At 36.4% G+C, this 27781-nt stretch overlaps 1 protein-coding gene across 2 annotated transcripts; it reads left to right on the top strand.

Moving 5' to 3' along the window:
- The first annotated feature begins 560 nt into the window (after positions 1-560).
- On the top strand, positions 561-26892 carry LOC139967762 (hexokinase-1-like). Of its 2 annotated transcripts, XM_071971829.1 has the most exons (11): positions 561-733; positions 4179-4262; positions 9382-9544; positions 10180-10319; positions 12513-12633; positions 14200-14291; positions 18946-19045; positions 21001-21193; positions 22875-23030; positions 24119-24465; positions 25508-26892. In XM_071971829.1, exons 1-11 carry the CDS (start codon positions 713-715, stop codon positions 25513-25515), a joined length of 1425 nt encoding a protein of 474 aa, XP_071827930.1. In that variant the 5' UTR covers positions 561-712; the 3' UTR covers positions 25516-26892. The 2 variants fall into 2 exon arrangements, with proteins under 2 accessions (XP_071827930.1, XP_071827931.1); XM_071971830.1 differs by lacking the exon at positions 4179-4262 and having other exon boundaries at positions 562-733.
- The last annotated feature ends 889 nt before the right edge of the window (positions 26893-27781 follow it).

Here is a 27781-nt window from a genome sequence, read left to right on the forward strand (position 1 = left end):
AAAAGTACTTCCGGGTAAAGTCTCCTCATTATTCCGCAATATGCATCAACTTTATCGGCGTATACATAAATCTGGACCGAGTAGGAGATGCGCAAAAACGCTCCATACATTTAGGGCATAGAAATTGATTAGGAATCAATTTCTATGATTTAGTGTCATATGACGTCGGTTAACGTATATACACCTAAGTGTGACGTGCTCCCATGTAGCACTCAACTCTTAATCTTATAGTACTCCTTGAATGTGTATTCCATAAACAACGAATATCATGATCACATAGCTACCACATTCCTGGTGAAGCTATGGAACAACGGAATCTAGTTAAATGGTACATTTTTCAATGTTTACCGCAATGATATGTTGATATCAGATGAGCGCATGTCACATGACCCTCCATGTTTGGTACGTATTCCATTGTGGTAGTGAGAGTTCCAGATCAATATCGATGATCAACCTGTGTGTGATGTGTACCCGTACCTACATCGCATACGCCAGAACAGCCACTTGTATGCGCAGAAGTTTACATTGGACTAACAATACTGATTCATATATAGATATATGAGATAGGTACCTTGAGATTGATTCAGTGTTGTTATTCACAATCCACAGGAAAAGGTGCGAAAACCCCAGAAAGATTTTAGCTGTGTAGCCTAGGTCTGCTTCACTGTTCCCCAAAGAAGTGGTGCCACGAAGAATACCAGTAAAAAGCAGAATGGCAAGTCGAGTTGAACAGGTAGGGAAATACTTCATAACTCGTTTTTGTGAGAGAAATATTCATTTCTGGGTACCTGGATGTAACTTCGGCACAGGCCGACCAAGCCTAGGCCTATGTACAGGTAGGCATATGTAGTCTACAGTTATCAATTCCACGATGCCATCGTTCAGTATGCGAATTTCGTTCGGTCAGAAAAACAACACACATCCTTAAAAGTACAAAAATAAGATGTAGATATAGTAGCAGATATTTCAATCAAGCCACAATAAAAGGAAAATACAGCTTGCTAGAAATAAGAATTTGGAGGTTGTGAACTGTACTTGTAAAACCTAAGTAAGATATGTTACAAACTTGTCAGTGTAACATGAAAACCAAGAAACAGCCCAGCCTTCATGATTGACTTCATGTTTCACACATTTAACTCAACATCCATTGACACCCATAAAGGGGGATAGTGAAAGAAATAACAATTTGTAACAAAGTATGTCTGTGGCTCTTGCAGTATATGTATCCCATTGCATGATTTTGTGTCTTCACTTTCTTATCTGTTGCTACTAAATTTTAGAATTGTCAACTAAGTTTTTATCACTGCTGAAGCATAATAAACTTAAATCTGAAACAGAGCTCAATGCTACATGGAAAACCACACTGATATTAGTTACTTTTTTTTAATAAAGTATTTCTATTTAGCCTTTTCTAACAAGATGGAGTGGCTTTAGAAAACTGTGGTATGTGTGTTGCATATAAATAGGAAGAAAAAGAGCCTACAACTGATTTTAATGGATTTAAATTTGGAAGCTCTGCTATCTATATGCTTGCATGGTTTGAGTAGTTTGTTAATAAGACCTATGGGAGGCCACTATGAAGGTTTGACAAAACTTGCCTCTCATTGTTAGAGCTGTACAATTGTAACTTTTAGGTTTTTGTCCACCGGGATTAGCATGTTTATAGAACCCTTTAAAAAGATCAATTGTATCATTGGAAATATATGGGACACTGTGTAAGACTATAACTTGTTATACCTGGTGTGTTGAAGTGACATACTCAGAACTTAAACTACAGGTATTTTGAAACTTTTTATGTCAGATATTCTACATGAGCAATGTTAGATCGCACATTCCTTACTCAAATCTGGAAACCCTCCTTGATTCAGAATATGGAAAATATGTAATATCCCGGACAGAAGTTTCCAGGTCTTTCTTTTCAGTCAGCACAGCAAATTTGGTTGTCCAAAAATATATACCAAATAAAAAGAATCATCAATATTTACAATGTAGGAGAGATGTGTAGGTTTAGTGAATAGAATCCCAGCTGCTGAGCAAAAGGAAAAAAAAATCCTGTCCCCTTCAGGTGCATCATAAAGGCCTTTAAGAGTACCTTTCTCCCGGTATCTCCAAAGTGATGGAGAATGATACCAATTTATCATTTTTCCTATTTGTACCTATTTTGGGGTATTTTTTAAATGCAATCTGAATTTGTTGTAAGCAACTAAGCGATCACCAGACGACCTCCAAAAGAATCCAATTTGCACTTTAATTGTTGTTGGAATGCACAGTGTGCTTCTTCATTTATATCTCAGCTTGATCAATCATTTATCTGAAATAAATGAATGCATTGCTTTGATGGTAGAACATTACTGGATGTAAGAGACTGACTTCGGTCAGCTTGCGGCTTTGATAAGCCAATGAGGCTTCTTTGCTAGTTCCTGCTTGCAGAATGATCTAAAATACATACATACAGTACATATATACATACATGAACCTGATAAAATTTCCCTGTGCAAGTACTATGTGTGGAATTGTTTAAAATTGCAAATGTTGTGTAAATATGTGTCTATTTTAAACTATCACCTTCTGTACTTTGAACATTCAAGTATCTAATTAAAGCAGATGAAGATTAATATAATAGATCTAGCCTATATAGATTTTGCAGTTCTCACACCTAGAATTTTACAATTTGTAGCTACTTGCTAAAAAGTGCTTAAAAAGTCTACTGGCTAAAATCAAGTTCTTAGTGGCATTTTCCTGACTTAGAACACACATCAATTATTGAACAGGCTTTTCAGAGCAGCCCAATAATATTTGCTGGAAATAAGCAGTAACACAGGGCAGAAGTCATGCCTGATGATTGTTAACTGACATACATACCATGTGTAGAACATGTGTAGAGGCTTACCAATTGGGAGGTTCCGGGTTCGATACCCAGCCGGGTCATGGTAAGGTGTTTTTTTTTTTTTTTATCCAAGAGCAATCTACGGTTTTCCCATCTGAAATGACTTTCTACATTCAAAAGATTCCAAATTTAAGTTAAAATGTTGAATTCGAAGCCACCCAACATGTAAGTTGTACTCCATAAGCCCTTTCGGGTTTCTCCCACATCAAATAACTGCTGATTATTATATTTATGATTATTATTGTTATTATTATGTGTAGAACTGTTCTCATTGTCTGCCGGATGTCTACAGAATTAATACTAGGATAGGCAGAACTTAGAGAAAAGTATTTTTTGAAGACTTGCAGACTTTTTAACATTGTTATCTCAAATTTTGAGGCTAATAGCTTAATTAAATACATGTTATCTATACACAGTATTGTACAGTAATGGTGCATTGCACTTGTTTCATATATAATGAAACATGTGAAATGTTTGTTCACATGATCGGTGGTACAGTTTGGGGAACACAAAACAAATCTGGATGGATGGGAATGGGAAGGGGGAGGGGGGGGTTGTTTCAACTATGCCCCAGCCTGGCCTATACTACAGTTTGACTGTTTTTTACTGTTGTTGTTTAATGACAAGTGCAAAAATGGAAGTAACATTCTTTGGATTATAGTTGTGTCTTGTGCATCCCATCTCTTGGAAAAGATAACCACAAAAGGAGCAAAACAAAAAGGTAAAAGTCTTGAAGTAACTAGCGTATGGATCTAGACTACTGTTGATACATATTAAAACTCCTTCTGTAGATTAGTATCCAGTACCTGCTTGATTTAAGCTACATACAGCTGAAGAAAGTATATAAATGAGTGTTCATTCATACTAGCTAAAAATTCTGGAATCTGATTGGCCCTTTGTCATCAGCTGGCCTTGTATTAACCTATGGATAATGCACAGTAAACTCACTGGCGGATTAATGTAAGTTACAAAACTCATCCCGATCCCAGCTAGAGCTGTGTACAAGCATATTCAAAGCAAACAAATCAGATCAAGTATAGTAATCACCCTTTGGCAAAAATGACATCGCAGGACAATGCACGAACATGGGCCTACCCCCTGTGATTAACCCCTATGTCATTCTGAGGTAACTCTTTTTGTAAATAGCTTGCTTTATCTACCCACTCCAGTGTGATTTTGCCATGGTAAACTACAATTAACTTAAAGTTTGAATGGAAAGATGCGTCCCTCCTCATGTAAAGACTCCCTATGTCATCATAATTTTATAATTTTTTTCCTTGTTCTATGTAAGTTCCCCGAATGGATCCAAGTAGACGGGAAATGGAAACGCAAATCTGACCATTTTCGTCGAAATATCTCAATGGAGAATTTCTCGGTACACTTTTCAGTTTTTGGCTTTTTTCACCCCAAAGGCTTGAAGTAGAAAATCTAGTGCTTTCCATTTTCCATATTCCATAATTTATCATTTCTGTTAATCCTGTCAGTTAAGTGGTATACTACCTGTGGTTGCCAACAAGTGTGGGACTCAGACAGGGAGCTCTATATGAAAAATTAAAATACTGTATCTAGGTTTAAAGCCATTGAAGTTTTATTTGCAGGGAATTCAATGTCAGATATATTTGTTTTTTGATATGTGTGTTGCAGGCTCATGAAGAACTGTCAAGCCTAGTGTACTACATTTTGCCTTCATCAACTCCATGCAATTATTGTTCACTCCAGTCAGAATCAACACAGCACAAAATGACATAATTTTTGAATGTATAATATAATCATTGCACTTCAAAATCTGTAGTTCATCAAAATGTAAGCTGGGCCGTCAATTCCTATTCGTAAGGCAATTCTGTAATAAATTCTGTTTTCTTTGAAAGTTAATTTGCATATATACAGCTCATTGCAAGTTGAATTTGTGCTAACTGAAACAGGGTTTAGATATTATAAGAAAGCTGGACGTGGATATTTTACCAGAGTTTGAATTGGTTAGAGTAGTTTAGCATTCGTGTAGGGAAGTACAGTACAATAAAAGTTGTCGTACATCACAGTTGGGAGTTAGTGTGATATGTATTTCAACATGACAGATGGACAAAGTTGATTTAGAACTTTCTGATTCTTTTTCAAGTTTCCCAAGGAATGTAAATGATGCTTCCATTTGTTCAAAGGAGTTCAGCTTCATCCTTAAGTGTTGCTACTGAGGGGTTAATACCATTTATATATCCATGTGACATGTGTGGTATATTTTTCATTTCATAATTCATCTATTACTGTATTTCGTACATCATCTGTCTGCAAAGGGATGCCCGCGGGCATATTTTCTGTAGCCTGCTAGGAGTTTTTCGAAATGCTAAGTCTGCAGTCATCGGAATGGTATATAAAGGAAAAATAAGAAATTTGGGTAGTTTGTAAAACCGCAGGCTATAATTGAGTGTGATATCTATTTCAATATATTATAATAGTTGAAGAGTTGACATGTGAGGAATACCTTGGATTGGGTGCAAACCTTTTGACCATTGCCTACAAGATTAACTACTGTATGCAAGCTCACCCATGTTGCAAAGGTTCCTTTCAAAATCCATTCTATAATATACAGTACAGCACTGTCACGCCTGCTTGAGGTCATTCGTGAACATTTAACCTGGGCCTCTATTTTTCTGGGTACCAAATGATATATAGTATAAAGTGTATCATATTGTAATACTATTTGTGATTATCAATTGTTCTAAGGGACTTCATCTTTGCATTGAACACAATATGCAGTAACTATATGTATATAAAGCACCTAGGTTAAAATTAAATTAATGTCAGTAGTTCTAAATGTCCCTTAATTCCTGAACATGGATACATGTATTACCCATAGTAAAGTAGTTTAATAACATATAATACACCCAGTGGATGCTGTACACACATCACACATGTAAAATACCATTAAATCAAGGAAGGAAATAGTGTCCTGATATGATTTTTTGTTGTTGAGATATCAGTAGTGTTGTACATTTTGTGTACATACAGGGCATGCATTGCAGTACCACTGTACAGTAAGTGTAACTCTATCTGCCATGTGTATAGTAGTGGCAGTACCTACTACCTACTGTACTAAGTGTAGATGTACCATTACAGGACATATTTTCACCAGTTCAGATACGATGGTAGTGTAGTGCTAGTGTAATCAGTGTTGCATGCAAAGTGTTTGTTTAAGGGCAGGTCAAACGCAAAACAACGAATAAAAACGAATCTATGTAAAAAGAAAAGAAGAAAGATATACCAGTATGAACTTCGTGTAGTATTTTAGAATCATTTGAAAAGTTTTTTTGTTTTTAGTGAGAGTAGTCTTGAGTGCTTGTTGTTTTAACAACTAAACATTTATAATAATAGGCTGATGGGCTACCAAGGTTCTAACTATTCTATGGCTCCAACAGGGCCCAAAAGTTGCTCACTCAAACTATAATGTACAGTACAGTTTATGTGCAGCTCAAAAATTTGTAATTACATTCAAACTGTAGTCCTGTGAAATAGTGCATGTTGGTCATTGGAAACTTGTACAGTTTATTTCATAAATGGAATAAAGAGCATTTTAAAAATACAAGGCAGTGTTGAGTTTAATTCCCAATATTGATCCAGAAAGTACAAGGGAAGTGCAAATAAAATAAAAAAAATAGAAAGTTGTAATGGGGACCTGAAGTAGACCTGTTTCCAGAGACAAAAGGTTCTAAGTACTAGGTACATCGTAAAGCTATCGTGGCACCATAGGGAATTATCATTATTGAATTCACATCAACTGGTGTAGTGTTCCCATTGTTGTTATACAGTTTATTCATGAATTCCTAGATTCATATAACAATAAATGTGCAGTAGATATAAATAATGCTAGTGAATATTAAACCACATATGACAGGACTACACTTACTATCTTTAATATCACAGCAGCATTTTGCATTGATATTTGAAAGCGTTGGAGACAAGTTTTTAGATCTGCACTTACATCCTAAACAAACGCAGAGACCTATCTTAGCTCGAAAAGCAGATTGTTCGTTAAAATTGATGAAGAGATGGTCACAAATGTTATGTTTGCGATTCAAGCCTAACATGAAAGTAAGTGTTTGCAAGGTTTGCATTTGTTTGGTTGTAGAAAATTATTGTGGGAAGATGTTTTCAACAGCCACAATGTTAATACGTTTGAGTAGTACATGGTGTATTAGGTTTGTTAAAACTTACCAAAAATTTATAACATGAACATGCATTTGCTTTAAAATGTATTAAAATATTAGGTCTTGAGGCAGGGCCATTCTCTCCCAGACCAATTTTCCCACTATATAATAAACAGTCCTAAAAAGTGACATATATCCTTTACATGCGTTAAAGTGCACTGGTCTGTTTCTAGTCCTATTTTGTCTATGATATATCCTGACAATTTCTAGTACTGCAGTTAGTAGTGAGTGAATGCCTAGAACTATCACATACTGTACTGTACAAAATAACATTGCTAGCCTATACTACTGTATACCAATCACTGGAACCATTGCTAACTTGCTATCGAAACAATTCTTATGGAGACCAAGGCATATATACTGTATGCAGTACGTGTGGAATTGTTGCCATTGCTATAGCCGTATATTGTTTTCAACCAGGGTATTAATATTTACCTTTAGGTCCTCCCCATCACTACCCATCATTCCAAGATAACTTAGTTATCTTCTCGAAATAAACAGTTAAAGGTGATAAGCCCACTGTTTAGTTAGTGGTCGATCATTAATCCAGTAGATTGATCTCTAAAGAGTGCGCAGTGTGATATAACCTTGTGTATGTCTTTATAGGCGTACCTAGGTTCTGTTACTGTAATTACATAGGATGTTGTATAGAAAGTCGTCTTGGCATACAGTTATGCCTGTAATATGCCTGACAAACTTGAAATTGAAAGGAAAGATGGGGAGTGGGGGAGGGTGGGGATCCGAGTAGGAGTAGGGTCAGGTGCATTATAGGGTTTTACATGGTTTTCATCCAGACATGTTGAACGGTAACCGTGACGATATTGAATATATGGTTCTAAGTTATATTTAACTGCAGATATATATTGTGCTGCTCGCTTTGCAAAGTCACACATTTCCATCTTCACACTCACTCGAAAATGAGTTCCTTGTTTTCTAACAAAGCAAGGCAAGATAGTTCGTTTAGGGGTTAGTGAAAATTTGCGAAAATAAAAGTTTCATGATTTCTAAAGGTATTTTACTTTTCATTCATATTTGTACTTTTTCACATCTAAATGGTAAAACAGCATTGTCTGCAAATATGTTTGAAAAGGGCCAAAAAATCAAAGCGTCAAGCTTTAGTGTTCTTGTGACTCCATGAGTGGTATATGTTTTTGTCATTTATAAAACAAATTTCAGGTTAATGTCACTGTGGTGTTTATCATATACCCCGCTATAAGTGGAACCAGCAGGTTTGTGAAGAGCTATCAATTTTGCGTTGCCATGGCAATATTTAAAAAAAGTCTTTAAATCTTTCACTGCCCTTCATGAACAACTGCTCAGTACAATAGTTAATTTACTAATGAGTTGCCCACAGTTGTTTGTTACTGCCTGTAAAAGGATTTGGGTTTGAAAGTAAGGTCCACAATGTTTGCTGGGTCACAGATTGTAAACCAACCCTGGAGTCGAAAGCCTGCTCTAGATACGACCAGTAGTCTCACGGTAACGTAAACGTATGGTATGCTGTGATAATATAACAAGAGCATGGATGGTCAAAAGCTAAAAAAAAATGGCAAAAAACTTGAAGGACATTACTGTAACCCTTAGTTTAGTAATTTCCTTACTATTTAAACTTGTGTGTTTTGGGGTTCCTCTTCGGCATCTGTAATGTGTTGTATGTTTCTAACGGCACACATGTGATAGATGGGAGTCACAGTATATATATTAAACCTACTTCATGAAGCTTGTGAGGGAATCCTTTGCAAGTCACCACTTTGATTTATTCTGGAGGTCTGATGCACAGCACATGCAGTGTTTAGCTTATCTGGTATCGCATCTTAAAATGCTATGCAAGATGGACAGATTGTTTATACAAGTGCAAAGATTCATAGCAGTTTATGTACACAGAACCATTAATAGTGTTTTATAAGAAGCAAAGTTCATCCCATTCAAAAGTGCTATGCTAAAGGAAATGATTCCCTGACATGTAGTCAAGAAAATGGCTATTTATAAACAGACTAGGGCAAGTGTAAGAATGAATACAGGATAATTACTGTAGGATATCCATGCAGTCACTAATTGTGATATGAGTTCATTTCGTCCTGGCTTAATTAGGAATTATGACAGGCAAATCCACACATGTGTGTATTTCTCCACCAATCCAAACAGATGTAAAATCATCAATACATTCTGTTTGGTACCTTTTCGATTCTTTCTATCTCTCATACACATGACCTTTTCACACATCTCTGCCCAAGTCATCACAAATTCCTTTGCTAATTTTTCCTGATTTTTTTCCTGGTTTCGTTGAATTTGTAGGTAGATAGCGTACTGGATGCTCTGCATCTTAACCTGGATGCGTTACAAGACATCCAAGGCAGGATGCATAGCGACATGGTCAAGGGATTGGGGGCAGCGTCCAACAAAGCAGCCGTGGTCAAGATGTTTCCAACATACGTGAGGTCTTTACCTGATGGCTCAGGTGATTTTGAGTAACTTTACTCTCTTTGCTGATGAAAAAGAGATACAGTAAGATCGTAGGGTGGGAGAAGGGAGAGCTTCGACAAATTGTGTCACTCTTCTGAAGCATCCCCCATGTACGGAATATTTTAAAAGTGGAAAAAGTTCAATCATAAGGTCCCCGGTTCGAGTCACTGCCAGATTAATGTATGTCGTCCAGTTCCAGAGTTGTTGACAATTAACAATTCATAATCATGGACGTTAAATATGAATGTAAGAGACTGACTTGGTCAGCTTGCAGCTTTGATAAGCCAATGAGGCTTCTTTGCGAGTTCCTGCTTGCAAGTGGATCTAATATACATACATACATACAAAAGTTATACAGTTTGACACGTTGCAATTCGAGCAGTATAATTCTTGGCAATTTAGATTGAAAATATCATGGACTGAAGGATAGACGGGTCAAAAATGTTGAAAATAAAAGAAAAGTAGTCTATTTACTTCACTCCTTGCAGCTTACCTGTCTCTTCATTTACATGTCAGTACAAATGACCAAAGGTTATATCTTCTGTCCGTAGAGGGATGATAGGACATGGTCATCCGTAAGGCACGTCACTCTCTCTTCTCACTTTTTCATGTCTGCTGTTCCTTTCTTAGAAAATGGAGACTTTTTTGCACTCGACCTCGGCGGAAGTAATTTCAGAGTCCTTCTGGTGAAGCTGAGAGACGGCAACGTTGAGATGAAATCAAAAGTCTACAAAATAGCCACTGAAATCATGACGGGTACGGGAGAGAATGTGAGTCTAGAATAACAAGATGTTTACTGGGGAAGCTGGGATTATAGGAGATATAGGTGACCCATTTGTCTGTGATGTTTGTTGATTTGAGGGGAAGTGGAGGGGTTTTCTTTTGCAATGAATTACATAAAGTCATGTAGGGGCCATTCTCTGCAAACAAAAGTTTAATGGGTTGGTGATGGAATTGATTTGTTAGTTCAATTCGGTAATGAACAGAAAGTGCCGAATGGCTTCACAGTACATCTTCTGCATGTGAACTTTTTCTTACACAATTGGATCTATATGGGAACACTTTGTCACAAGACATAATTATGCAAATCTTATCACCGAGTTATTTATTAGGTCCTGTGTCCATGCAATTTCAATGTAACAAAACAATAGACATGCTGTAGTAGTGTGATCTGTATGATTTGCTTTGTATACTCTTACCTTTGTAAACCCCCATTTTGTGAGGTTGTCAGAGGCGATAAAAGAATTACAATTCACTATTTTAAAAATTTTCCATATTTTGCTAAATTTCTAAATATTTATTCATCAGACTTTATACAACTGATTTTTGTTTCCTTTATTTAAAGTTCAAACTCAATTTTTTTTTTCATTTTTCTTAGAAATGATTCTATTAAGTGATTTGAGTTTGTATCAAGTGAGGATTTAGGTATACATGTTACACAAACCACTTGCTTTCCGGTAATAACTCATGAACAGTGGCTTGTGTATAATTATGTAATACTTTTGAAGAGATAACAGAACATTTTTTAAAGTGTTGTTGGCAATTTACAATGCAACTGCATTAGAAATTACCATATGTTGAGATATTGATCCAACATCCAGGGACATTTGTTGTTGGAGGTGTCTGGACCAGGCCATCTTGGTTTTGTTTTGGTGGATTTCATGGACACTTTTTGTCGTACATCACCATCCGTAACATAAGTTTGTACCTCAGAATAGTGTTTATGTAGTGTTTGGCAGTTAGACAGGGAAAAAAAAAATAACTTAATGTGCTGTTGTTTTGGAAAATTTCATAACTATTCAAGGATTCTGGTTTAGGATCTTTGTTCACACCTGGATTGTACAAGGACACTGAATATTGCAATGGAGGGAGGGAACAAAACATGGCTATTTGATTTAGTGTGTTTTGCTCATCCTCCTGTGAAGGATTCAAGATAATTCATTGACAAAATTGAATTAATTCTTCCTTCAAAGTTGTTATATCCAGCTGCAACATTCCCTTTTTTGCTTTCAAGTACTTTCAAGCTTTCTTCAACGGGACTGTATTAAATAGCATGATATCTAGAACATGTCCCATTCACAACAATTTACACAACATCTGGTAGTGTGGCTCTTTTAGTGTGAACTACAACAGGACAAACCTAACCTAGCAAGGAGTGCAAACAACTAATGAAACGGATTCTAGTTTGAATAAGCTTAACTACTGCATTAATTACCTACCTACTGTGGGTTCTTCTTTAGTCTCATCTAACAATTTTCCCCTTTTCAAGTTGTACAGGATGATTCAGTTTTCCACTTAAGGTAGCATACGCCCATTAAAAGCCCCATTGACTTACACACTAAATCACAAAAGTAAAGTGGTCTCTAAGTCTAGATAGAAGTTTTCACTAGCTAAACGCTACCCATCACCGGATAGCTGACGAGTTGGCCTTTCATGGCACCATCAGTTTTCCGTATCATGACCGCGCAGGTTGTTTGCTATCAGAGCCTGAAGTTTTCGCCACTTGTAAACAAACCTCTTCTCTCAGTGGTAAACAATTTTCGTACGCTGCTCCTGGGAAGCCTAAAGTGGTCTAAAATTGCCTCAATTGACCCAATTTTTCCACCACATGTATTCATGCTCTTCAAAATGCAAGCCACAAAAAACTAGATAATGATTGATAACAGGTCAAAAAAGATGTTCTCCTGCTGCTTTTTGGCACTTTTCCTGAAGGAGAACAATCAGGTGGATGGATATAGACTCTAATAGGAGTATGCCACTTTACCTGCTTCCTCACAGCACTTTTGCTTAACTGTGTCTAGAGTTACATGGTAACCTTTTTGGCAATATACACCCTTAGTGACCAGTCACTGTCTGTGTATGTATAAATCAAGGAACAATCTTAACCTCATCCTCACTGTCAGGAGTGTCATTCAAATTTTTCATTTCCTTTCATTTTTTGTTTTTGTTTGTTCTTTATCTAGCTATTTAATTACATAGCAGATTGTCTAGCAGAATTCAAAAAGGAACAAGGACTGGAAGGCAAAGATCTCCCTCTGGGATTTACATTTTCGTTTCCATGCAGGCAGAATGGGTTGAACTCAGGTATGCAAATCAGCTTTGTTGATGTCACTCATTCTGGTGTTGCCAGATACATAATTTCATGAAACTATGTACACCTTACTTTAAAAGGTTATTTGTCTGCAAAAGTCAAACTGCCTCTGGGATGGTCATTTTCTGCTTTTTATGTACAAATGTTACTTGCAATGTTTTCTATTGTCATGTTCTATCATTTCAATGGTCCATAAATATTTTCTTACCCTAGAAAACAGAAATAAACCTGTATTTGTTTTGACAGGAAGAAATCCCATAATCTTTTAGTCTTTTGCAAACAACACTGTTATCTTCAAACTGTTTAGCTATTCACAGATCTATGCTATGAATTGGGTTTCTATCAGGAGGTATTGATTCATTTGTAAATCATCTCTAATGTGTGATAAAGGGTTACAAATATCTTTGTGTGTAGTTGAGGTAAGCACAGAAAAGTTGTTTAAACGGATCTGTGTTCAAATCAGGTTTGTATTTAGACTATTGCATGTATACTCACTCCTAACAACCAGGACATAAAGCATTCCAGCTAAGAACATATCTTTGAGATTGGAAAGAGGAGTGGGAAGGGATGAGGAGGGGAGGGAAGGAATTTGGGGAGTTGGGAGGGAAGAGGCAGTGGGAGAGTGGGTGAGGAAAGGGCTAGAGGTAGGAGGGATGGGAAGACAGAAACTGATGGATGGAATGACTATAAGGAGGGGGTAGTGCTGTGAAATCTGTTTAGTGTAAATGTCCTATGAGCATGCATAAGTCAAATTTCCCTTCTATTTGCTCTTTCCCTTTTGTAGTCTTGGTGTATGTGTGTACATATGTATGTTTGTATGGATATACTACATTTATTAAAACTGCTCATTTGAACGCGTTGGGGATGGTTGGAGGTATAGGTCCATCAGAGGATTCATGCTACTCCCTGCATCACTCACTCTTTGCAGTAGTGGGTGACTTGAAACTTTCATTCGCAATTACTGCAGTATGAATCTCAATATTAGAGCCAGAAAACTAGTAGTCTACTCTCTTCATAATTCATATTGCATAAGTAGCCTCCTACTCCCCTGCAGTCTTGATAGAAACCTAAAACATGGAGCTTTTCTTCCCATAAAATGTTTCAAGAACTTATATGAACATACTTGAGTCAGCTTATAAATAATGAAAAAAATTGAGCAACCTACAGCATTCCTTTTGATATTTCAAAGTTGAGTGATGATTTTAAGACACTCTATGTGTTTGAGGATTGTACTGGAAGTGAATTGAAGTAGATTTTAGAAAGGAGACTTTATTTATATGTGGTTATTGTATTAAACTTTTGTGGCTGTTTTCCTTCCATGAGAGGGAGAGTGGGTTTCGATGGGCAAATTTTGCTCTATTACCGGAACAAACAATAAAAAAGTTATCATTGATAATTAATCTATTCTGTTGATATTTGACACTTTTTAAGTATTCCCTCGATATCCTAAAGCTCTGAATAACGTTATAGCAGCAGAGCTGATCTTTAGTGATAAACTTTGATGAAAAGGAAATCAGATTTTGAGATAAACCAGTTTATATATATTTCTTTACCTGCAGCTTCTCTTGTTACTTGGACCAAAGGGTTTTCAGCCACTGGTGTTGTCGACCAAGATGTTGCCAAGCTTCTGTCAGAAGCTTGCAAACGTAGGGTAAGTAATTTCACCAGTGGAGATGATATGTGACTATGAACATGTTAGGATTGTTTTACTTTCATCAAACTTTACATGTGCTGAGCTTACTGAAAACATCAGATTTTGTATTCTTGTGTCTAACATTTCACATGCTTGAGCACTTCACGTTGGGTGGGATTGCATTGGATTGGCTATACCACCCAGTGGTAGCACACACCTCCCTCTGTGAATCACTCTTAAAGAAAAGACAGGTGAAATCTTCAGTACAGAGGAATTAAATGCATTTAATTTGCCATTTCTCTCTTTCATTCCAAATCACTTAGCTTAATTGATAGAACTATACCAGCGAGCAAAATCTGCACTATTGTCATCACCATTTTCTCCTAAAATAACATAAATGCCACCTACATTTGCAAATGAACCATATATCATCATACATAGAATAGCCTGTTACAGTCGTCCTATTGAAAGCAAAAAATATCATCCACAATTGATGAGACAAACAAAACTGAACATTTTGCAAGAATGAAGCATGTAACATTTCCACAGTTTTGTTTAGTAAGAAATAATAGTAGTCCCTAATTAAATACGGTAGTATATGGTTGTGTACCGGTAGACATATTCTTTGGGTGGAAAGCGTAAAGAATGAAAAGAAGATTTATTTATGCTTTTACTGCTCAATCACCCAAATGATAATGTACTTTCAATAAAGAGAGAAGGCCTTGAACATTGTAGCTAGGTGAATGTACAACAACTTCCACATATCACTTAACACTCTACAAGTGTATGCATATATATGCAACTGAGCAAGGTTGAACACTGAACGATAAATGAAAAACAGAACTTTTTTAATGTGCAAAGGAAATATTAGATACAGGTATTGAACCAGTTATGTCAGATTGATAAAATCGTCGGAATTACAAATCGTCAGAGTTACAAATTGTCATAATTACAAATCCTGCATTCTACCAGCTGAACTGTCAGTCCATTGGTGCTGTGTAAGTTTATAATTATGAGCTATTTAACTCTTTCTAGCATATTTTATGTCATACACATATGACAACATCTTTCCTATGCAATATCCATAATCAGATAATCAATATCATCAGTCAATCAATCAAAGATTATAATAGACAGTTTTGACATATATACAGTATCTATCGGGTATCTGTCGGGTTTGTATAACCTCTCTGTGGTTAACAGTCAAGAAAGAAAATGTTGACACTTTTTTGTCATTAGCCTTTGAGAAAGATTAAAGCTGGATTGAAGATGAATAGGTTAAGATGTCATGATTTGCATAGAAGGTAAATAAATAGGTTCGGATGACGTCGTCTATGAAAGGATTGTCGTTTAACTGTAGAACTTTGATGTGTATTTAATTTTTCTGTGTGCAATCATGGCTTTTTTTTAATCCTTCTAGCAAACTCAAGATTAACAACTGCTATGATGATTTTAGATAATTTGATATAAAACATGATTATTGAAGATGAATATTCAACATGTTATAATTTTAAGTCTATGGATTCTGTACAAACCTGCAATACAGGTGAGTTTCTAGCATAAGTTGTTTATCTTTGCTAAGAAGATTCTCTGTACAGGTAGTTTTGCATTTTATTAAGATTTTTGTATTCAGACAGCTCTTGAGATTCTTTCAAAATTTAAGTTTGATGAGTAAACACTAAACCTCTGCTAAAAATAAATTTGATCAAATTTACGGTACAGGCTTTGGTAGATTTTCATTATAAATGGTTTAATGAAAAATGTTATTATCAATGAAGCAAAAATGATTTATTTCCATGGTGTCTGACTACTCAAAAAAATTACAAAATCATTTGGTAATGGTCTTAAAGAGAGAGAATAAACAAGGAGAAGACGAAGAGGAAGAAAAAAAAAAACATTAGCAAACTGTTTATCTACTGCAAACAGCATGTGTAAGTAAAGGATCTTCTTCAGAGGCAAACTGAAATGAAAACAGAACAAGGATCCATTAAAACTAGACAGAAGGACAGACGACTAAACTGGATATAAAAAATTAAAAAAACAATGGTTTGAACTCGTTAGCAGGCCCTGGGGTTTGGTACAGAACTTGCTAGGGATATTCAACCCGTATTTACACTCAGTGTTAATTCGGTCCATGAAATTAATAGGGCTGTATGAATATTACATAAATACAAATAACTCCAAGAATAGAGCGTAGATGAACTCTGTGTGAAGTATTCTGCTCCATCTTTATGTGTATTTGAATCCTATTGCTTATTTGTATTTGAAAGATCATTTTGAGGTCACCGGAGGTTACAGTCTGAAAATCTTGTACAGACTGTAAAAGGTTAACTGATCTTGAAACTAGGTGTGTATATTAACCTTAAAAGTGTGTACTAGAATCATATTGTTTCTCTGTGAAGGTCAAAGCTCATTTGAGGTCAAGAAATGGAGCGAGACAGACGGTATAAAATGTTGTAAACAGTAAGAATTCTGCTGATCATGTGAGTGGTTAAAACTTGGTTAAAAACTTGTATGCATTGTAACATTAAATATTCTCCTATGAACTTTGGCAAGGAATTAGTTATGGTCAGATGGCTTCCTAGCTTACTAAATATGTAGGTTAGTTAATTCATATAGCAGTATTAATATTATATGACAAGGTGTGATTATGAAGCATTGATAATCCAAAGTACAAAGCAAAATTGGTCCTGTATTGCATAGCAAAGTTTCACAGTATCTCCATTGTTCAGATATGCAACACCTCACTAAGGACTTGGCGATTATGAAATAGGAAGCCACTAAGCCAAAAAATTGCTGCAGAATTAAACCTTAAATCCAACAACACAACCACGTTCTTCGGTCAATCATTATTTGCACGATGTGAAGTTCTGGAAGAATATATGTCTAGGTAAAGGCATTGATATAGCAAGCATTTCAGATGCTTAACACAACATTTGCATCTTGTGTACTGTTGCCTTATAGTATGTGTTTTTTGAGGGGGGGGGGGGGAGGGGGTTTCTCAACATATTCTACTCTTGTCTGTAAGCATTTTTTGGTCGATCCCCTCCTTCTATAGGAATAAGTTATGTACCTGTGTATTAATTAAATCATTATACAATAGTGTGCATGCCATACGATGGTAATCTACTGTAATCATAGATCAAAGACCTGCTGTTCTGCATTCCTGCTTCTCATCAAAGAAAAAAGAAAAGAAGAAAAAAACAAAACAGGAATTGGAAAATCACAATGGCTTATACCAGGGGCTATGGATGGATGGATGGATGGATGGATGGGGCTGTTCAGCATGTCTGCTTCTCATCAAAGAAAAGAAGAAAAGAAAATAACAAAACAGGAACAAAAAACAGGAATTGAAATAAACACAATCGCTGATCCCAGGGGCTGTGCATAACCTGAACAATAGTACATGGACACCTGGGAACCTGCTTTTGTGGCAGTCAGCGCTCATTTGTATCGCCCCTACATTTATGAAGCAGGGGAAGTAGGACAGCTTTCAATGGTTCAAGGTTTTTTAAATACAAAGAGGTTCAGAGATTTAGGGAGATTTAAAAGAAATGGGAACAAAAACAAGCAGAAAATAGAGGGTTATTTTTTAGTTGGAAAACCACCACATTTGCCATCAGACATACAACAGATCCTAATGTACAAAATATAAATTAACAACTTAAAGGGTTTGAAAATCCTTCAACATTGTTTCAAACATTGCAATGCATGGCACCATTTTGTATCAAGGTACCCTCCATGTTAAAAAAAATTTTCAAAGGAGAGATTGCTCTCCCGTGGTCAACATAAAGTCTAAATTGACCCCCCCCCCCTCCATCAGCCAGTACAAAAATGGTGGTTGCTCCCCTGACTAGCTCCATATGCAGTTATAAGGAACTATATTTAAACTCCTGTTCCACAAAATATTAAATGTTACATTATCAGCAACTCTTTTTTTTTTAATTAAGCTTAGCTTACAAGAGATTAGCTTCTAGCTCATTACTTGGTCACTTGAGGTAAGCAGGGCAATAATCTGTACTGTTAAGTATGTGTAAATGTGTACCCTCAACCGTCCGTAAACTTTATATTTCATATATGGTCACTATGTCCCATACTATTCTCTCCTCTCCTCCAACAATGACTATAAGGACCCTACTTCTTCTGGTTGGGATAGAAAGATCATTTGAGGTCAACAGAGGTCAAAATATGACAATCCTGAATAGCTTTATGTCCTAAGATGAATGTTTCTCACAGTTTCATAGATTTTGGGTTAGAATGTGCAGAATGTTTTTACTTTGTTTGGTGGAAGTCAAAAGTCAAAATTTATGGTTTAAGCCTAAAAACCTTATAACAAAGATTTCCATTAAAAGGGGTTTACCTTAGCACAAGAACTTAGCAGTTACATGACTGGCCAAATTGTTTTGTTTATTTACTGTATACTCTGTCCCCTCCAATCTACCTACCTACCCACCCACCCCTCCCACCCACCCACCCCCCTTTTCTCTTTACAGATATACCTTTATGGACAAAGGAACAGAGAGTAATTGCACACCAATCAGAATATGGATTTACATTTTGGTGATAATTTCTGGTAATCTTGCAATTAATATATCAATTTAACTGCCCCCCCCCAAAAAAAAATAACACATGCTCTATACATTTTTTTGTGTTTTTTGTTTTGTTTCGATAGAATGTCAATTTGGATATAATTGCAGTGGTAAATGATACTACGGGAACGCTGATGTCTTGTGCACATGCTGACAGTAATTGCTACGTAGGTTTGATCATTGGTAAGTACTTTGAAAACTTTCAGGTTTCTACCATACATATTCATACATATACATACATATTCATACATATACATATAGTATGAATAACAAGTAGGCCTGGGTATATTGAACTATTGAAGATTTGCTGTTATTTTATAGACAAAAGATAAAATTAGTATCTAATAAAAGTTGCTGGGTGCATCATTTTCACTGGTACATGGAAGTTGTATGGAAGTCAGCCATGACTAATGAAATCAATTGAACCTAAAACTACCAAAATAGTATATATATTGTTGTTGTTTTATATTTTTGCCCAAATGTTTCTGTCAGAGTTGATAACAAGTTTGAAGTAGGCCTGGAAGTAATGACATTTTGAAGATTTCCATAGATAGGACAAAAGATAAAATTACTATCAAGTAAAAATTACTGGGTGTATCATTCAATAAACTTGCTCATTTCATAATTTTGACACTACCCAAGTTTTGTGATTTCTGAGAAGATAGGAAGTCTTCTCTGGAGGTAAGCAGACCTGATTCTGACAAGGTTTGACATGCAAGAACTTATCATGTCAGCGATGCCAGTACGGTGTTTTAGTCACCAAAAAATATGACAAGTTTGACATATTTCAAATTTCATTGGCTGGAGGAAAATGGAAGGCCTGTCCAAACTACATATTGTTTTGTTTTTAATGGTCTAACAATTTAAGAGAAATAGTAGCTAAATTTCCCCAAAGAACATTCATTTCAACCATTGTCATGCTGTTCAGTCTGACTCGAGGTCACATACAGGCCTACGTGTCAGTGAAAGCATTGAAACATTACAAAATGGGAACCCACACAAGTTTGCATTTGGCCTTCTTTCACCCAATTTGGCCGGTTGCATCACAGTAAAACTGGCAACCGGTGAATCATGCAATGTCGTGCAGGATACAATAGATTGTGTGGGTGGGTGCATGGCTATGCATCCTAATTGTTTGGTAATTTTACAACAAATTTGTGGACAGTCTCAAAACAAACTGTTTGATTTGGCAGATTAAGTCTGCATGTGTTGTGCATGTTTTGACACACATATGTCATATAGTCATGCTAGATGAAGTGCAGTGCTAAGATATTTGAACAACTTTGATATTTGAGAGATTAATCACAGCAGTGATGGTATTAATAAGCTTCTCATAAGTTTGGATGGTAAAGCATGTACCATAGGCCTGCCAGTTTTAGCTACATCATAGAGTCTGCTGTAGGCTGCGTGTAGTCTGTCCATTGGGTAAATGCTATGAAATGTACTTCATTACATGCTACCCATTGTACTGTAGTAATCTGTGCAGTATTTGCTTCCATTCAGAGACGACCTGTGTCTTGTCTCTTTGCTTGGGTCTGTATGTGGAAATTGCATTAAATGATCTTATGCAAACACAGTTTTAATTCTGCGAAATAGAAGCAATGAAAGTAGGTTGGTTCGAGACGAGGTTGATCTCGTATTGTAACCGCTAATGGTTATACATCATTGGTTTGTTTACAACTGTTTATAAGAACAGACCAGAATGATCCAGAAAGTACTATGCATTGATGTGTCATCGTATTCTCCAAAATATCATATTTGTTAAATCTGTGCAGTTGCTTAAACAAATTACCTTTTTAATTTAATTTAAAGAACATAGTCAAGTGTTTGAAGTCATTTGTTCAATGCCCAAAGCATTCTGAAAAGAGAAATATATTTCTGGTCTTAGAATTTCCATGTGATGACAATCTCAATCAAAAAGCGGCCCGAAAAGAAAGAAAAATTTTGATTTTAGTATCAGATTTTGAATCATCCATGCTATTTCTAGTCTGAAAATTTCCAAGTGACAAAATCATTCAAATAGTGCAGAAATTGTTTGTTTTTGTTTTAAAATTAGAATTTGAATGATCCATGCATCGTTAAATCATTAAGCAACTTCTATTCGTCAAATTGAGTGATTGTATTCATTATCGTCACAGGAACAGGGACCAACGCCTGTTACATGGAAGCACTGGATGAAGTGGAGTTGTGGAATGGGGACAAAGGGGAGCCAAAACAGACCATCATAAACATGGAGTGGGGAGCCTTTGGTGACGATGGGTCAATTGAAGATATCCGAACTGACTTTGATAGAGAACTTGATAAGATCACTTTAAATCAGGGAAAACAGCTGTAAGTTGTTGTTTTCTTGGGTTTGTTGTGATAGCATCCCTTTGCTTCTCTTGCGGCTATGCTGTGATCCCTTTAAGGTGATATTATGTTGCGGACAATTTAATTAGTACTGAAGTACTGGTGACTGAAGAAAATCCTGTCTCAATTTCCTTGTCCCTAACTTGAGATATGGTTGATGGAATATAACCTTCTGTTGATAGTCATATGTTACTTTACTCCTTGCTTACCTGTCTCCAGCCTACGTATGCACTTTCTACCTAAACCCACTAAATTGGTAACGTTTTAGCAAGGAGCTCCCAATCCCACTTAATCCAGGACTTCCTCCTTCAGAATCTACACTCTCCTGTTCTCCAGGAAGTGAATTACAGTAGGTGGTCTATGATATCGTCATGGCGAATAACTCTTCAAGAAGCTTAATACTTTCCTGTTATAATCTTCTTTGTTGATTTAGCCTTGAAATGCGATACATTTCGAACATATTGACTTAGCTGTTCATGTTCTCTGTATTTAGATGTCCAACATGTTTGTTGAATTTCCAAGAAAAACATTACCTCTTTGAATAAATGGTTTCATTGTTACAAAGGAAAATAAGAACATTTACTCTTGAATTGCATTGGTGAGATTCTTACATTCTTTCCTGTTGCTAAATGTATTCACAACTAATAAGATCATAATATATCATAACATATCATAGGTTTGCCATATAAAGTGATATAAGGAAGTGATTGACCTAAAGGTGCATAATATGTCGCAGCAGTTTTGTTATATGAAACTTCCTTGAAATATCCTTGCAAAAGCAGTAGTTTGCGTTAGGTATGAAATTTCCGTCACTCTGATAAGACATGGATGTTAAATGCACACATGATTGGATGCAAGGCTTCAATTCAGTGATAATGGGTCTGTAAAAGCTAAATACATCAATCAAAGAATTAAAAATAGAAAACAAAATAAAAAAAACCAGTGTGATTCTAACTAGTAAATTTTTCTACTTTAACAAGTTCTTAAGGGGATCGAGATGAGGGGTGGTCTATGAACAATTAAACTGTGGAAAATTTGAAACTGCAGCTGTCAAAAATGTACTGCAATTGAATTTAATATTTTCAGGTGCTGTATGTAAGGAATGATTGAGTGTAGTTATGAAGTTTGTCTCTTGTAATGTACTATGTTGTTTATGCACCTCTGCACTTGTATAAAAACTTTGACCAATTAGTGTAGCAATAATTGCGATACGGTAGCTGATAAATTATTCGTTGATATCAATTTAAAGAAAAAGGTTGGTCCTTACTCCATAGTCATTGTGCTAAAAAATGGTTCTTTGTTTTATAAATTAGGATATAATGAGCATTACAGGTAATTTATATGGTTTTAACACGAATATAATAATTACTGTTCCTCACTTGCAATTTGAATCACTTAATAATGAAATAGAATTAAGGGTGGAGAAGTAAACAATTGAGAAATAACAAAATAAATGCAAAAACAAGTTCTACAAAATGGGTTGCAGAATGTGTTTCCAACTGGTGATGTGTTTAATGTATCGGTCGTTCTCAAATCTCTTAATTGTTACTATTCCTTATGTAGGGAATTATCACCATCAGCTTACAGACACATTCATTTATACTAATGTGACTACAAAACCCTGCAGATGGCCACTTTTTTTCTTCTTTACTTTATTTGACAGATATGAAAAGATGATCTCGGGAATGTACTTAGGTGAAATATCTCGTCAAGCAATCTTGAAACTAGCAAAGGAGAAGTTGTTGTTTAATGGCGTCGTTTCAGCAGAGCTTCAAAAACCTTGGGCCTTTGAAAGTAAATTCCTTACAGATATCGAAAAGTAAGTACAGTGTGAAGTATTTAATTTCACAGAAATCATTTATCAACTCAGAGAAGAATAGTTCAGCATATTTCAGCGAATTCCACTGTGCATTCTCTAATGACCACCGCAGTGGGTACCAGTGCTATGGTTGAGGTTGTAAATGCAGGGGTAGTAGAACAAAGCTATGAGGCCTGGCGTCTGGGAGGTCGTAGGTTGGATCTTGGCAGGCCAAAGGGTGGTGGATATATCATCCGACATTGACAGGCTCTGGGGAATTGTGGTACCAAAATATATACATTTATAACCAGTGCTGTGGTCGGGTTGAAGGAGGCGATGGTACTGTAAGCAGTGAGACCCAGCAGACTCCTGCTCTGCCAATGTAAGGTGGGAATTTTTATCCAAGAAAAATCCACAGTTTTCCCATCTGCAATGGTCTTCCAAATTGTAACAGATCCAAAATGATTTAAAACTGTGAATTGGTAAGCTACCCTATGTGAGGTTTACTGTAAGTTATGAGCCATTCGGCGTCTATCACATGCACTCTGTAGCTGTTTAACGCCATAAAATAAGTGCTCTCAGGGCCGATTATGATTATTATTTGTTCCTAAGCTCACAAAGGCAGACACGTTCCACTTTAGCGAGAGAATTAGGTAATATTGGAATTGTTACCAATCTTTAAAGATGCTGCTGATACTGAATTTAAAAGAAAATTTGCAGATATGTTTAAGAATGTATTCACACATAAAAAAACTTGTTACTGCATTAGTCATTTGGAAAATCATGTCAACAAATTTTTGAAACATTTAATCAAAATTAATGGAATTTTCTGTTTTGGTAATTATTCCTCTGGCATTGCATGAAATTAGTGTGTTTGGTAAAATTTGTGTTGTATGTAGGGAAAGCATCCAAATATGTTACTGTCTGGTATCAAGCCAATATTCTACATTAGACCTCAAAAAGGAAAAACAAAGAAATGGGGAGGGGAGGGCGCATGGGAGAAGAACAAGCCAGAAAGCGAAAAAGGGAAGGAGGTGGGGAAAAAAGCAAATAAAACAAAGGACAAAGATTCCCAGCATCTTAATTATGCTTTATTGTTCATTACACAGAGATGTCAGCACTGACGGGCTCGTCTGTCGAGAAATTCTCAGGCAACTCAACTGCCGCGACACGATGGAAGACGTGACAGTCGTACGGGCTATATGCAGCGCGGTTTCGACGCGGGCAGCAAAGCTGGTCACGGCAGGATTGGCCGCAGTGATAAAGAAGATGGGTAGAAAGACACTGACCATTGGAGTGGACGGATCACTTTACAAGTACCACCCACGGTTCCACCCATTGATGGATACCTTCACCAGGGAACTGGTTCCAGAGGCGCGTGTCAAGTACATGCTGTCTGAAGATGGTAGCGGAAAGGGGGCAGCATTGATCGCTGCCGTAGCTGTCAGGCTGACCGGTAAGTCATTTCAGAAACCCTGCAAAATAACTCTGGGATATTTTTTCAGTTTTCTACTTCATGGACCCATTGTTGGAACAATGTACTTACTGATTAGATAAGTACACCCTTCCCAAGAAATACCTTCACCAGGGTGAACCCTCTGCAAAAAAAGGATGTTGTGTGTTGGGTTGGATAAGAAAGAAGAAGAAATACATCCTACGATTGCACAACCTGCAAAACAATTCTGCTTTCTGCTCATAAATAACTTCAGTAGTATTTTATAATAACCCCAAAGCCATAAACTGCATGGTTAAGGTAAAAAAGTTCACATATGAAGTTGGTACAGATGAAATTATCATAGAAACAAACAGCTATAAAAAATAATGCTAAATATAAAACACAAAACAATCTAGGACTAGGTAATAAAATCTAAAAACCTAATATAAAAATTTGAAAACTAATAGCAGAAGCTAAGAAAGAATGAGAATATTAGCTTGTGTTTATCAGTGATGCCTGCAGTCTAACTCTGCAAGGAACAATGTATTCGTGCAGAGAATGACCAGGAGTCCTCTCAAAATGGCCGCAACTCCCAGCAGGTGAACTCTTCTGCTCTATTGTTTAATGATATTTAGTCCCCTTTATCCTCAATTTTGCTGTTTCTTACCCAAACATGTAAAACGACCAATAAACAAGCATTGCAGATAATAATAAAACTCTTAGAAATGGCTATTAAAATAATATTTAGCTTACGATAACAGTAAAATCTTCCTTTAAACCTCTTTCAATGTAATCAACTTAATTCCGGTTCAATTTCTCGTCTATGGCAGCCCACAAATATTTATATGATGCCACTCTCACTCTCTCTGTCTTGTAAATTCCTTTCACATTCCCCAATATATATCTGTTTAAATTTGTTTCTGTTTTTGTTTAGTTGCTTCTACTTTTTTACTGAATCCTTCCATTGTATGAAAGAATTGATTTGTTGTTTAAGAACAACTAAATCACATTTCTTTGAGAGCTGCCTCCTTCTGATTCTCTTTCTCTTTTTTTTACTTTTCAGGAAAATAAAAGAAGCTGAAGATGTACGGAACAATTGACCTCCATTTGTCTTTGTAAAACATGTTTATTTTTTGGGTATTTTGTTTTCATTGTGGGTATTGTTATTAAACTGTATTATGCAATATAAAGCAACTTTATAATACAATAGAGAAACATTTGTAGCCCCCCCCCTCTAAAATCACCTGTCCCAAGCACAGGTATGCACACAAGAAAAGTTTGCCAATTTTCAGCAAACAAGAGTCTTTAATGTCCGTGTGTCAGTTTGTCATTAAGCCAACTCATTACAAATGCCAAGTACTACCATTCAATTTTGTTTCAAAATGAACACATCAGTGTCTGATCATTGTTCTTGATTTTGTAGATTTATAAGTATTAACGTTAAACGTTACAAAAATGAGAAGAAAAAGTAGAAATTAACATATATCAGAAAGAAACTCGCTGCTTTTGTTGAGTGGGTTTCTCTCTGCGAGTGAGCGGTGATAACCTCCAAAAGCTTTTCTTCTGGGCACAAGTTGCACTGCGCAGCGGTTATTTTGTTGGTGCTGGTTTCAAGATTGTCCTTGTTATTGAGTAATCTTTCTTGTTTTCTTTGAGGTCCCAGGCAAACATAGATAATTAGTTTCAATTGTGTAGCTTCATTTGCGGAAAGATTAAGTGTGATTATTGGATCTTGTCTTGCATGGTCCACCACACATGCCTATGCAGTACATTGTTGTGCTGTATCGCTCGCTGCCCTCTACACAATTTCTGGCACCAAGCATTTACCGTCCAAATCAGGTTTCATCAGGTTTCCTACAATGCATTCCTAGGCTGGCAAGGATCTTTGAGTTGTGTGCGATGATGATAGATTACAAGGTCCCCATGCAGCTGTAGCCGATTCGACGCTGTTGCGGTTGTCTTGTTTTTGCTAGGGCCCTCCGTCCTTGAATTGGAGGGACTTTCTAGCATGGAGTATCGCATTTATATCGGACTGGGGAATGTTGGTGTATTGCATAGCCCAAGCGATGGAGTCGTTTAGGATGGACTTGGTGATCAAAGGGTAGAACCATTTGAATACTTCATCTGTGCTTCTCCATTGGGTGGCATTGGTGGACTCGCGGAACGCAACGTTGATTCTTTCAAGGATTAATTCGCTGACTATTCACAACTCGGACTTGGCCGGGTTATTAAGGTTAAATGTCAAAACGTGTATATATATTGTTAGTGAAATCGTAAAGCTGGACCAAGTATCAAACTTGTGTGACTATGAAGCAAGTTGATAAGTATTTTAAGTTAGTCTCATATATCAACAATATATCATAACATTTTGCCTTCTGGTGAGGTTTATCATTTATTTTTTCATTAAATTTTTGCAAAGTGGCAATAAATTTAAGAAATGTTAACTGACACTGAGATTGTTTTACATTTTTTGGCAATTGATATTGTCTGTGTTTTCCTTTTGCGTTTTGTTGTCTTTTTTTTGCGTTTAAGTCATTCTACAAGAAATGGAAAGTCGACTTGAAATCAGATATCATCAGTAGCTGATGTGAACAAGGTGCATAAAAAAGGTACATTCAGCTGCGTCCTGAATTAAGACAAATTACAAAATATTGTCGAAATGTCGAAAACGTATAAACAATGGTCATGACAGAAAGATGTTTATTTTTCTTCATTCTGTGACGTCCACCTGTGGAAGAAAATGTTGTTGAAGGAACTTAAAAACATTTCCTTTAACAGTCAGCAATGTCAAGCTAAGTACCAAATGTAAAAAAAATGGTAGGGATAGTTATTGCTTAGCGTGGGCGTCAGGAGAGGGGAAGGGGGGGGGGTTGACGCCATGTCCCAATTACTTTTTTTCTGTTTTTTCATCTGCCACTTTTGCTGGTTTACAGCCCATAATGGAAGGTACTAACGAGCCTACTCCTCTCTTTTGGTCGCCAAGTGTATTTATTTATAACCCATAGCTGCAGACCAACATAAACAACTAAATCGTCCACATGATGTGGTCTAAGCAATTCCTCCCATACGCATATAGGGCCTACAGGGCTTTGTAAACTTGGCCGCGGACCGCATTTTAAAGATCTGCTTTATTGGCTTTAATTAAAGCACTCTATAGCTAGGAAAGTTTTGTGATTACGTAATCGACCTGCGACGGTCGTAAATCGACCTCAGGCTCTACAATTAGCCTGCATAGCTTCTTAACACCATTAGGCTCTTTGTGTAAACAATGTAAATATGTGCATGTCTACAGTGTAGTTACTCATACAGCGTTCATACAAAGACACTCAAACAAGAA

The sequence above is a fragment of the Apostichopus japonicus genome, chromosome 5 (assembly GCF_037975245.1).
Source record: "Apostichopus japonicus isolate 1M-3 chromosome 5, ASM3797524v1, whole genome shotgun sequence".
Lineage (NCBI taxonomy): Eukaryota > Metazoa > Echinodermata > Holothuroidea > Aspidochirotida > Stichopodidae > Apostichopus > Apostichopus japonicus.